At 38.6% G+C, this 14117-nt stretch overlaps 1 protein-coding gene across 2 annotated transcripts in view; it reads left to right on the top strand.

The window, feature by feature from the left end:
- Window positions 1–14117, top strand: part of BTBD9 (BTB domain containing 9) — a 147976-nt gene that overhangs the window by 7191 nt on the left and 126668 nt on the right. For both annotated transcript variants that reach the window (XM_033144578.1, XM_033144579.1), the window contains exons 2-6: window positions 1297–1508; window positions 3236–3599; window positions 6858–7122; window positions 8372–8591; window positions 9830–9949. In XM_033144578.1, the coding sequence (XP_033000469.1) occupies window positions 1324–1508; window positions 3236–3599; window positions 6858–7122; window positions 8372–8591; window positions 9830–9949 (1154 nt within the window). In that variant the 5' untranslated portion in view covers window positions 1297–1323. The remainder of the gene's footprint in view (window positions 1–1296; window positions 1509–3235; window positions 3600–6857; window positions 7123–8371; window positions 8592–9829; window positions 9950–14117) is intronic.

Here is a 14117-nt window from a genome sequence, read left to right as displayed (position 1 = left end):
AGTTTCTGAGAAATAGCAAGGCAGATTTAACAACAGTCAGATTGAGAAGTGGCTAAAAGATGAACGACCATGTGTTGCACTCTTGGCCCTAGCTAGTCTGGAAGTGGGCAAAGCTCACCTCCAAGTACTGGCATAGCTGCAAAGTTAGAGAACAGGGCAGAGTGTGTCTGGCTTTTCAGTAGCTCTTGAAATAGTTGACTCTAAAAATGTTTGATATATTTTGTATCACTTAGATTACTTTTCTGAGAACGGTTTCACCTGGTACTTTTAAAACCCCTATTACTGTTTTGCCTTCTGTTTCTACCCTTGCAAGTGCAGGGGTAGCCAGAAACCTCATCTTCCACACGAGCATTGGCTCTAGTTGCATGTATAATATAGTAAAAGCCATATTTAAAAGTTAAAATCTCATGTTTTCTCTCACTCGCTCTCATGCACAATTTTTGTGTAATGAAGAAATACAAGGTGTGAGAGAAATTTTTTAAAATAGATATTCTAGATGTTCTGAAACTTTATAATTTATTTAAATGTGCATGGTACTCTCTCCTCCCCAAAGTGGGTGCTAAAAATAAAATCAGCTTCAAATTATGCACCGTGTGGGTATCATGAACTGAGCGAAGTAGCTAAAGCATATGTTTTGCAAATGCCATGTCTCCCCTTGAGAAGTCTTTTAGGCTTTGCAAGTAAAGAGCAGAAGGTTTATCTTTCCACAAAAGCCTCTTCAGTCTGAAAGCACACTGGGCATTGATACTTTCCCAGGAGAGCTTTTCAAGGACTTAATAGTATATCTGTCTTATAAAACATGATTCGTTGAAAAGGCTTCCTATATTAATAATTGAAAATCACTGTGATCTCAGTTTTGGAGAGTTAATCTGGCTCCTGTGAGAATAGGTCATAAATACTAATATTCTCGCTAATTATGGATGAAAACTCTTGGTGTAGATTTCAATATTTAATTTGAGCACTGCTATATGGTTCCTAATTGATCTGCCCTGGTTACAGAATCAATTTTAACTTGTACAGAGCATTATAATTAGTGAGTTGGCTGACTGTGTGGAAACCCTACAACATAATGATTTTCTTCCAATTTGCTTTATAAGGGCTTGTTTATTTGGAGCAGTTAGATTGGCAGTGTTACATTCTGACATCTGCTTTCATTAAACCTGGGACTTTTTTGTAGCACAACAGTGTTTGTATCAATCAGTTGATGAAAGGATGGTTTCATGTACATCGCTTAACTTTAAAATAACTTTTAGAGGAGAGTCCCTCTTTCATATTATTTATGCTTTATTTTTATAGGTGTAGGATATATCACCCTCCTGCAAGATGAGTAACAGCCATCCACTCCGTCCTTACACAGCAGTAGGTGAAATAGACCATGTTCACATTCTGTCTGATCATGTTGGTGTTCTGATGAATGGGGAGGAGTACAGTGATGTTACCTTTATAGTGGAAAAGAAACGTTTTCCTGCACACAGAGTGATTCTGGCAGCGAGGTGCCAATATTTCAGGTGAGGTATAACTTCTTATCAGATATACTTAGAGCTTCTGGTTTAGCAAGATAAAATAGAAACTACTAAAAGCAAACTGATTTCATCTGCTTAGTGCATGTGAGCTTTCTGAACACCTATTATGGTACACTGTTTTTAACTGTGAGACGATACTTATATTATGCTGTCATATCTTGACCTTCACTGCATAGGTACTCAAAATGGATGTTGGTTGTTAAAGACCTAAAATTCAGGATGTTCACACACTACATGCTTTCCCCCAGGAAACATTGTTACTGTGAAGTGGGGTAAAATGTGTGTATTTACATTTCATACAACATGAATTATGTTGTTGGATGTGAGATTTCACATTTTACTTGTTCCTTGCTTATCTTTTGAAATAGAGTTTTATGCTTTCTCCTACGGTTGTGAAAAGCAACTCTGTCTTCCTTTCAACCCACTCCACCTCCCAACATTTGCTTTGTGTTCTGCCTGGTGGTAGATGGAATTTAGGCAAGCAATTTGAAATTTTATTACTGAACCTTAATCTATTCTGCATTTGGGTAGGTGTGATTGCCTTAACCATAGTTTAGGGTCAAGTCCCTGATAAAATCCCAGAGAAATTTCTATTCATTATCTATTTTTAGAAAGATCTAAAATCTGATGCACAGCATAGTAAGGTTATCTTAAAAGGAAATTTACGTTGGATGAAATCCAGTGTTCCACGAGCAGACTTCTGCTTCCTCTTCTCCCCCTCCATATTGCAGATGCCATACACTCACCAAATCCACGCTTGCGTGTTCCCCAATACCAGTGTGTGAGTAGAAGTCTGTTCTGCTCATGGGCAGCCACAGCTGGGTATTTGAGCAGATATAGTCCTTAAGGTTGATTTCAGCTGATGTTTTCTGATGATTGTTAGTGGAATGGCAGAATGTTACCTGAATAACTGCCTTTTCTGAATGGACTTGGCCAAACCGTAAGATCAGCTTTGTTGGTGCATATCAGACACTTGCTTACTGATTGGCAGCAGTTAAGAGGTCTGATAGACTCTCTCTCTGATTTCAGTTGGTTTTTGAAAATATTTGGAGTTTGAATCTCCCTCCCAAAAATACTGTTGGTGGTTGATTACAGTAATCTCAGAATATATAGCTTTGAAGAAAATTAGCTCTACCTTCTCTCTTCCTCCACATAATCACGTGTGATAATGTAAAATAGAATACAACAGCATACTCTGTTTACCTGTTCGGTTTTCAGCATGCTGCTGTCCTTATCAAAATCATATAGTGACCAACTGATTTCTATGGGTAAAGTTCAGGAAAGCACTGCTGATAGTATAATGTTGTTGACTCCCAAGAACATCATGGTAAATAGATACTGCACCTTCCATTTGATGTTTTAACGGACACTCTGTTGCACAGCTGCTGGATACCTGTGTGTTGAATGAAACAATTTGTTCACTTCCTTTTGTGCAGTTGCTTCTGATAATCAGTTGTAAGTAAATTTCAGTTGAACTCTTGAATGTTTGGTCTAATATCTCATAGCAAGTGCTCAAATTCAAAGCTAAGACCATAGTTTCTAACTTAATTACCAACTATAATTTTCTTAAAATTGCATAGATTTAACTTTCAAATGAAATTATTGACAGTTGTGTTTGCCGTATTCTGCAGTATATGCTTCAAGTCTTACTTAAGGGCTCTTTTGCCAGAATACAAGTTTTTTTTACGTTGTTTCTTTTTTCCTTTGTATAGAGCATTATTATATGGCGGAATGCGTGAATCTCAGCCTGAAGCAGAAATCCCTCTCCAAGACACCACTGCAGAGGCCTTTACAATGTTGTTAAAATATATTTACACAGGCCGTGCCACATTAAGAGATGAGAAGGAGGAGGTCCTATTAGACTTCCTGAGTTTAGCGCATAAATACGGATTCCCAGAGCTGGAAGATTCCACCTCTGAGTATCTTTGCACCATCCTTAACATTCAGAACGTTTGCATGACTTACGATGTTGCTAGTCTGTATTTGCTTCCCAAACTTACATGTATGTGCTGCATGTTTATGGACAGAAATGCTCAAGAGGTGCTCTCCAGTGAAGGTTTTCTGTCACTTTCTAAGGTATGTATCAGTTTTTTAACAATCCCAGTTTTATTCTTTATGTTTGTGTAAATGTTTTTGGAAATAGGACCCGAAAATCATTCCAGTATTCATGGAGGGCAATGTTCTGTTCCATGTGTAGTTATTTTTCCATTTTCTATATATCTGGGATGAAGCTTGGTTGGAGTTCTTTGGGATACTACCAAGACTCAGATTAGAGGGGAGAGAGTTGTACTTCCACCAATTTTTTTATGATCCTCCTGTGGGCTTCCAATTGGAGTCCACGGGGATTCTTCACTTCCCACGTATGCTCCTTTCTCTACCACATAAATGTCAGTCTTCCCCATGGGACCGTCATGACTGTTTTGGCCATGCCATGGTGCTGTCACTATGGCTCAACCACTCTGTCCCCTTCACAGAACTGTTTTTGAAAACATGAAGACAATACCTGAAAATAGCTCTCATGTTTGGGAGGTAGAATTGCTATACTGCGTCAGTGGTAGCCAACATGGTGCCCTGCGTATGTTATTGGACTACATCTCCCATCAGCCCCAGACAGCATGGCAAATGGTAAATGATTATGGGAGTTGCAGTCCAATAACATCTGGAGGAGAAGAACAAAGTAGACTTTGGGGGCTGGAAACAAGCTACCTTTGTGAATGAAATCTCTGGAACACACAGTAACTTCCACTGTAAGAGAATTTCTGCCCCCTCCTGGAAATTTAATTATTAACATTATTGTCTCTATGATAAATAAAGGTAAAGTTGGTAATCAGCAGTTGGTTATTATTTGCTTACTGGTATAATATCACTTTATAATGCTGCCGAGCCTTAATATATAAATTTTAAAAAGAGGAGGGATAAAATTGAGAAATCCACTGATTGTGGTAACAGAATTAGATGCAGTGCAGTGATTCTTACAACCTTTTCTTAATGGAAAAGTCAATTACAGTAGTACCTCGCAAGACGAATGCCTCGCTAGACGAAAAACTCGCTAGACGAAAGGCATTTGCTAAAGAAAGGGTGACTCGCAAGACGAATTTTCCTATGGCCGTGACTCGCAAAACGAAAACGTTTTGCGATTCCCTCCCCCTGTAAAACCGTGCTTCCTCCGACCGTGCTTCGCAAGATGAAATTTCCGCTATACGACAACACTCGCGGAATGAATTAATTTCGCCTTGCCAGGCACCACTGTATACAAAAGACATGATTAGATCAGAAAAGATGTCAGTATAGAATCAATATGTTACTGAAAATTAAAGCAGAAGCCCAAGGAGACTGGTTAATAATTAATATCATGTAGGTTTGTAAGTCATTCTACATCCTTGTAAGGTGGCCAAGGTTTAGCATTCAAACCTTGATTTTTAACGTAGTAAAAGTCTGAAGCTGTTCTGAAGATGATGCTATATTGTTGATTCTTTGAACACAGCTCTGCCTTACGCTCTCTTAAGGGATAACTTTGAATATATTGTTTAGTATAGGAAACAAGCATATTCAAATGTAGTTTCATCTGTTTAAAGAGACATTTCATACACCTGATACTGAAGGTGCCCAGAAGATAAGAAAATGTGCTAGTATTCTGTACTTCTGTTCTCTGCTTTTGATATCATTGCACTTTCTTTTCTCTTACACTTTTGGTGTTTGTGGTTCCGTCTAAATTAGGGTACAGTAAGCCCACAAACTTCACAGGGGTTATATTTCAGGGATCATTCCTAAAGCCAAAATCACATATAGTCAAAACACATTGTGTTCAATGGTAGTTGGGATTGTGAAAGTCTTTTCCCTTCCCAATATCTGCTCCCTTTCAACCCTCTTTAATTTGTAATTTTTATTTTGCCAGCACGCAAAGCTGAATGCACACAAGATAAATGCACATAAGTTGTGGGCTTACTGAATATATAGGGTGTTGTTGTTGTTCAGTCGTTCAGTCGTGTCCGACTCTTCATGACCCCATGGACCAGAGCACGCCAGGCACGACTATCTTTCACTGCCTCCCGCAGTTTGGCCAAACTCATGCTAGTCGCTTCGAGAACACTGCCCAGCCATCTCATCCTCTGTCGTCCCCTTCTCCTTGTGCCCTCCATCTTTCCCAACATCAGGGTCTTTTCTAGGGAGTCTTCTCTTCTCATGAGGTGGCCAAAGTACTGGAGCCTCAACTTCAGGATCTGTCCTTCCAGTGAGCACTCAGGGCTGATTTCTTTAAGGATGGATATGTTTGATCTTTTTGAAGTGCATGGGACTCTCAAGAGTCTCCTCCAGCATCATAATTCAAAAGCATCAATTCTTCGGCGATCAGCCTTCTTTATGGTCCAGCTCTCACTTCCATACATTACTACTGGGAAAACCATAGCTTTAACTATACGGACCTTTGTCGGCAAGGTGATGTCTCTGCTTTTTAAGATGCTGTCTAGGTTTGTCATTGCTTTCCTCCCAAGAAGCATGTGTCCTTTAATTTCGTGACTGCTGTCACCATCTGCAGTGATCATGGAGCCCAAGAAAGTAAAATCTCTCACTGCCTCCATTTCTTTCCCTTCTATTTGCCATGAGGTGATGGGACCAGTTGTATTTGTTGTATTTAATATATAGGGTAAGCCCTACCTTTTAGGCAGTTTACAAATATTATCACACTGCTTTATTTAGAATTTGCTGATTTTTTTAGTGGGGAAGCTTTGATCGATCATAAGTCTACATCTTTGGCTGCAAAGTTGCACCCATACCATATAAGTTATATGTCAGATATGAGTACAGAATGGTGAATACTGGTCAATAAATAATGTTAGATTCCCTGAATTGTTTAAAAATATATTGTGTGCTTCCCCTACCCTCTTCTTGTAGTGGGACCCTGCCCTGTAGGATTCTCTCCCTCTGAAGTCATTGATGCCCACTATATTATTGGGCTTCCGGCTCCAGTTTAAGACACGTTTGTTGACCTGGGCCTTTGGTGGAATTGATCAGATTATTTAAAGTGTGAGGCTTATTATGAATTAATGTTGTATTTAATATTGTAATGATCTTTGAATTTTTACTTATTGGGCTTTATAATGTTAGCTGTATTTTATGGGTTGTTTTAGTTAACCTTTTGTAAACTACCCTAGGATCAGAATTTCATTGTAGACATAATAGTTTCTATGGTAAAGAAAAGTAAGGTTTGTGATAAGCAAACTTGTGATGAAAGTTGGCTCCAGTGGCCACACATGTATGTGCACTGTGGGGTGCCAGGGAGTCCAGCTGTGTTTGGTTTTCAAATTGTATTTACATTAATCTTTCCTTGTTTCTTAGCCAGCTCTTCTCAGTATTGTACTGAGGGATTCATTTGCAGCGCCTGAGAAGGATATTTTCCAAGCTTTGATGAACTGGTGTAAACACAACCCGAAGGAAAATCATGCGGAAATCATGCAGGCAGTGCGCTTGCCACTGATGAGTTTGACAGAGCTCTTAAATGTTGTAAGGCCTTCTGGATTGCTGTCGCCTGATGCCATTTTGGATGCTATTAAAGTTCGATCTGAAAGTCGGGATATGGACCTCAACTATAGGGGCATGTTAAGTAAGCCTCCATATTTCCAGGGAAATGACCCTATAGGTTTTCTTATAATGAAAAACTTCCTTAGCTAACTACTGATGCTGAGTAAATGTTTGCTAACAGAAATACAAGGCTATATAAGTGTTCACAAGGTCGTATAAGGTTACTTTGTTTACAGCAAATTGGTTGAATGGCAAAACACTCAGATCTACTGCATTGTATTCAAAGGTTGCAAGAGTAGAAGACCACTTGTGCAACCAATATTTTTCTTTGTCTCTCCAGAAATTGGGGGTGTTGGTGAACAGTGTGGCTTGTGCCATGGAGTAGGGAGGGAAACATTGTTCATACTTGGTTTTGAGTGTTTCTACACTCATGTTGTAACTCATCCTCATGACACAGTATACCCTGTTCTGGAGGCACTGCTGAACAGGCACACAAGAAGTTGCAAGAGGGAGGAGACGAGGGGAAATAGCAGTAGTGTGAGTGTCCTTCTTCTGGTGGAAACTTTGCTTACTTGCTTAAAAACACACTTGTCTCAAAAGATCCCTAGAATTCATTCTATCCTGAATATATCAGAAATATTGCACCTCATTAAATTTAGACAGCTACAAGTTATAACAAATTAATGCTTCCCCTACTGCCCTCCTCTAAACTGACTGTCACGAGGAGGCTGCAAATCTGCAGTGGTACTCTTGAGCCACTTTTTAAATGATGTTGTTTTCCTAGGAATTAGTATTTTGTGCATCTTATATAAATATAAAGTTTACCAGTAATAGAAATATTTTTGAACACTGTGGGCACAGTCCAATAGAAATTAGCTATGACCAAGTCCACTTAAAATTAATGGGACATGTGATATTCCTGACCGTGTGCCATTTTATTGCTTCCAATGCAAGTTAATCATAAGTACCTTGTGTTGAATTGTTGTTTTGGTGAAAATAAGCAAATCTCTACACGCACATATACACGTAGGGGGTCCTGCTTGTAGGGTTCCCATAGGCATCTGGCTGGCCAATGTGAGAATAGGATGCTGGACTGAATGGACCACTGACCTGACCATTGACCTGACCCAGCAAGGTTCACCTTACCTTCTTAATGATAGGGCAGTGGCTTTAACTAGTCACTAGACACTTCATAATGTCAGCCTTTTAGATACCTTCTGTTTTCTGCATGACTTTTTAATATCATTTGTTTCCACATTTTTGTAAATAAAGAGCATAATGTGCAAGAAGAGCATAATTTTAAAACATCATTTTTATTCCCATTCTTCCAGTACCAGGTGAGAACATTGCCACTATGAAATATGGAGCCCAGGTAGTGAAAGGGGAATTGAAATCTGCTTTGTTAGATGGAGACACACAGAATTATGATTTGGATCATGGATTTTCCCGACACCCCATTGATGATGACTGCCGTTCTGGTATTGAAATTAAATTGGGTCAGCCGTCGATAATTAATCATATACGTATACTGCTATGGGATCGTGATAGCAGGTGAGTTCCAAGTCATACTCTTACCTTGCCTTTTCTTAGGCTACTACAGGATCAAATCTATACGTTAATATAATTACTTTAACAAAGCACTGGGGAACCTCTAGTTTGCAGACCTAATTAGGCCTTCCAGGGAGTCCTTATTTGGCCTTCTGAGATTGTCCTCTCCCCCCCCCCCCCGCTACACCTACCACCCTTCACCTGATGTCATGTATGATTTCAGGTGTCTGGGGCAGCCAAAGCTATGATTGCAAAGGAAGAACGGAAAGCATTTAAGTATGGTCCCAATTATTTTTAGGCAAGCAGAGTTTATATTCAGTGTCTCTTAAATTTGGCACCAAATGCACGGCCTGCTGGGTTCAGCTCCTTGCAGGGAAGCTAATTGCTTTTGACGGAGATCTTCTCATGTTGCAGAGCAGAGCAACTTGAGTTGTTAAAGTTGCCCATGACAAGTGATAATTAAACCCACTGACCAAATCCTACAGCCCAACCCTGTGGGCAGTAGGATTTGGTCAGTGGCACATATTAATAGTAATGGCAGCATCTAGTATAAGAAAAACAAGAATACTGTTGCAAATTGCAAGCTTCTAATAGAGCAGAAAGATTAATTTGTAAAATAAGATAGCAGAGAGATGTATATAATATAGTGAATTAAAATAGGAGGTGTAATAGAGTTGAGAGTTGTTGACCAAAAACTGATGGAAAATAGTATATAACACAAAATAAACTTCCCTTTTCAGTCTCCCTTTATTGTGTGCTGATGTTTATAGTCTGCTAAATCTTTCCTAAGCTGCCTTGCTGATGTTTTAGCAGAAATGACTACTTTGGTTCGGGTTTAAATTTAGCCTATGCAATAGGAATACAAATTACTTTTTTATGACTTTAGGTGTGTTAAATGTCTGCATTTAATGTTCCATCATGACTGAAGGAAAACTACTCCATTTTGTTGCGATTGTGAATTTTGCCATTAAAAATATCTCAAAGTATTTTTAGCATGCAATTATATTTCAGTTTTGAGATGTACCTGTCATGCAAATATGTGTAAGAACTGTAGTCTTGGTTACATTAAAAGCTAATACTTGGTTATATTGCCACTAAATGTGTAATTTATTGAATATTTGGCTTTATGTTGAGTTCATGTGACCTTAACATAGTCAGTCACTAGGATACATAAGGTATACTGTGTAAAGATGGTGCATTGATAACCTCAGTGTTTCAATTAATTAATTTGCTGTTCAAAGGTCTTACTCCTATTATATTGAGGTGTCCATGGATGAGCTAGACTGGATCCGTGTAATCGACCACTCCAGATATCTCTGTCGATCTTGGCAGAAGCTGTATTTTCCTGCCCGTGTCTGCAGGTTAGTGCACAATTTGATCACATCTATGCAGTTTGGTATTATTGTCTGTATCTCAGTTGTTCCGATTTGGTTGCTTAGAGCTAGATGTCAAATTCCAGTGGTTGAGATAGCTGTGTGATAATGAGAGGAAACTATAGGCTTGAAAAACTGTTAATCCTCTCCCCTTTTATATGCAGTCCATTTTCTGCTAGTTGTTTATTTACCTGGTCGTCTTCAAGTCCTAAGCATGATAGCTTTTTGTGTATATTGTAGGCATTGTAGAGAACAACTTGGCTTTGTAAGTATTTTATAACCACAATCAAATATCAATGTTGTCCGTAAGTTTTGGAAAAGTGATGCTGAAAAACCAAGAAGGAAAAATTTAGATTTTTTTCTTGAATGCTCACCAGTTAATTGCAGTTTACCATTATGGGTGATATACATTAGTAATACTATGAATAGACTGGCTCTGAGTTTGGCTCCGATTGGATACCACCCATTGATAATAAAATTGCTTAGCATGTAATTATGTAACTTATAAACCTGTTTTAAGCACTTCTTGTTAAAAAATTTTTTTAAGGTAGGCCTTTCCAGAGAATCAAGTACAATTTTGGACTGCATCATTTTGTTTCACCTGTTTTTATTATTCAGGCAGATGCAATTTAGCATCATAATATTAAATGAAAATGTCATTTTCCCCTTCAGTAAATTTCTGCAGTATTACAGGGATTGCAGTTGAGGCAGTGATAGTATGTGAGATGATCTCTGATTTGAAAAGCATTACTTTGTTCTCCCTCCCATTCCCTGGCCACTTTTCTTTGGGGGCGGGGATCTTTCCCCTATGGTATATATAAGATCCTAGTCAGGTTCACATAGTATTTTTTACATCTTGTTCTAATTCAGATTGTGTGTGTGTGTGTGTGTAGGAATAACAAGCTTGTCTCAAGTGTCAAGAAATAAAAGCTCCAGGGGGTAAAACTACAAGAGATTCAGAAAGTTACATGAATCACTTCAGGGATTGCAGTTCTCGTCTCTTTCCTTTGAAGTCCTCATGGGGTTAAGGATAGCAATTCAAAGCAGCAATAGCCTTAAAAACATAATACAAAGTTTAGTTTTTAAAAAGGAAAAGGTAAGTATCTTGTAAGAAACCAAGGATGAGTAATGCTTATATTTCTTTTCTCATAAATTTAAATTTAAATTAAATTCTAATGCGACAAGTTGTTCATCCAGCAAGAGAAAGCTTTTGGGAGTGCAGTAGTTCAGGGGCAGTTGAAGATGCAAAGGAATAGAGTTGCATCTCTTCTGCTGAGGTTTTTGAGGAGAAATCCACCTAATATTTATTTTGTTGTCCAGGCATTTTTCTTCATTCCTACAATACAGACCATACAGTTTTGAATGTCTTTGCATTGCTTTTCTTCGGGAATGGGACCAAAGAGATGGAAGAGCATGTCCCTGACACAGTTTAATTTTAGTGCTGAATGCAAGCGATGCTTGCAACAGGGATTAGCTCCAATCTGGAGCCCTGGTCTACTCTGGAGCATCCAACACAGTTCCCCACTGAGCACAAAGGAAGTATTGCTCTTTCTCAAATGCACACATTAAAGCTCTTTCTGCTTGCATATTAGGGACTTGCATCTTTGCCGTAGCTGCTATCATTGAAGTTTATCTTAAAGAAGATAACTTGGGCCAATACTTTGTGTCATCAACTCTGCAAAGGAATGCTTTGGACTGAATAAAGGAGGGCATGAACACAAGGGTATCAGTTTGCTATTTAAGAAGTGAAACAAGTATTCTGTACTTGTTGATGGTGAAAGATAGGAGTAGTTAATGTGGGGCCTTCCAGATGTTGTTGGACTCCAGTTTGCATCTGCCGCAGTCATGGTGTCAAATGACCAGGGATAATGGAAGTTGTAGTCCCAACAGTACCTGCAGGCAGGCCCATGTGGATCTTGTCTGAGGCCCAGGGTGCGCATCTTGTCAGAATAAATTCATAACCTCAAACAAAAACGCAGCTGGTCCCTGGTGGGGCCTGCCTGCCAGTTTAACCCTCCGAGACCTGACTGCCCTTCACTCTGCACAGGCCTGCCTGGAGGGCATCAGGTTGGCTACCGCTGATGAAGGGAAAGTATTATTAGATCTGCTATGCTGGAAAAGCATGCTTGTTAAAAGGATTGATAAAAATTACTCACCTACAAAATTATTTACTAACCTAATAAGAGGTGAGGAGCATGGAGATGTGTGCTGCTAGCCGCTTAGCAGGTTACTAAAATACTGCATTCTACCAAGTTGCCAAAAACGGTGCAGTCAGCATGGAATTCCAAGTTGCCAGTAGCTATCAGGCAAAGAGTTAAATTAAAATGCTGATAAAATATGGTGGCATGTTGAATTATTGTTGTGTGCAAATATCATCTATGGGAATTGAGAGATAAATTGAGCTCAGCTAGGAAAGTGTACAGATTCCTTTAATTTGATGTTATTGGGGGGTGGGAACATATGTTCCTGATAATGCATTGAGTTTTCCTGGTTATAGACTCTTGTTTTGTGCTCCCTGTTTTATTTCTCCCAATTTCTTGGTTCAGGCTTTGCAAAACAATACCAACTTCATAGGAATATTATCACAAAGTCATACTGAAAGAGCTTGTTCCACACAGTGTGCAAACTATTCTAGTTTATTAATATTTAAATGTATGCCAGAAATTTCACAGTAAACACAGACTGATTTAGTTGCCCTAATCAGTCATTCGTTGCATTACTTGCAATATATTGTAGCCATTATTACAGCCTGAAATTGGTTTTGAATAGCATTTTGAAAAATCCAAATTAGTTTCTGAACAGTTGATGCTATTATTGTATTCTGTGCCTAGTGCATTTCAACAGAGTCTTGGAGTAGACTAAACTGCTTGCTTATATATGTGTTGGTAACCTGTTAGTTGTCAATGGGTTGGTTCCAGAGCTGCTTTCTGCTCATGGAAGGAACGGGGGGGGGGGGGGATTGCCAGCCTCTGCTTTTCTCTGGATCCAACCTAGGGATGCCGTTTAAAGCAGATTTGATTATTTTGTCTGTCAGTATTTTGTATTAGTTGTTGATCCACTACATATTTAACTTGGGCTTGTATTAAACTGGGGAATGGGGTGATAACAATATTTAATACTTTTCTTCCTTAGAGTATACAATCTCTTTGTAGCTTATTCCATTTTCATGTTTTGTATCTGCGGAAAAACTTCAGCTAATTTAAACTTTCAAGCTCACTTACTGACTGGGTTATGGTCTTGCATGGTAAACCTGCAAGACAAAAATAAAACAGAAGACTCTTTGTTGTATTTCCTGGTCTTGCTCTGTCATTTACTCCATGTGAAAGGACACCAGGTTTTTTTTTAAAAAAAATATTATTATTATAATCATATTAAGTTCTTAACCCGAGGTACCATTGTATTACACTGAGATGTAACCTTGTGTTTATATTCCTTCTCTAAAAGTGCCTTACTGTTTTGATTAAATGCTAAAATTGTTCAGAAGAGCATCATTGTCTTTTCTGGTAGCTCTGCGACAAAGAGCTATTCAGATAATCAATAGTTAAGACAAGCACGGATACAAAGCAAAATAGTTGTGAGCAGCACTGAAAGTGTACAGTAGTTGGCTTTTACTGGTAGTTCAACACTGGAGCATAAAATAATCTACTGGGCTCTCCAACTCATGTTTCTTATTAAGCAAAGTGCACAAAACAGTTAATTATAAAATACTGGTGATCGACTTGACAGAAATATTTCTCTCTGGGCATCCTCCTCCTCCAGCGAATATGTGGTTGAGCCAGCTAATTTAGAAAATAGACAAAAGTCTCCAGTGGTCCTACCATTCTGGTGTCATTTATCTTGCATCGTTCTGTGTAAATTTCCGAACCTAGTTGTTAAATTCCCATAGTATGTATTAATCTGGTACAGTAGGTAATTATCTTCTCAAAGTGGCAGAAATAGGAAACATATGCAAGTGTAAGACACATTGTCAGTTTCTTCTATAATCCAGTGTATTGGGTTTGATTATGCAAGTGACGAATGTGCCTCTTAAATCGTAAATCATCTAGTCCCCTATACACTCTTACTGATTTATTTCTTACTGTGTTTTAATGTTGCTTCATCTATCCCACAAGATGGCAAGAATTTTAGTTAGGATTTAGATTTTCCTTAATGTGCT

The sequence above is a fragment of the Lacerta agilis genome, chromosome 3, assembly GCF_009819535.1.
Source record: "Lacerta agilis isolate rLacAgi1 chromosome 3, rLacAgi1.pri, whole genome shotgun sequence".
Taxonomy (NCBI): domain Eukaryota; kingdom Metazoa; phylum Chordata; class Lepidosauria; order Squamata; family Lacertidae; genus Lacerta; species Lacerta agilis.
The sequence above is the reverse complement of the archived record's forward strand: the minus strand, read 5'-3'. Positions and strand labels throughout refer to the sequence as shown.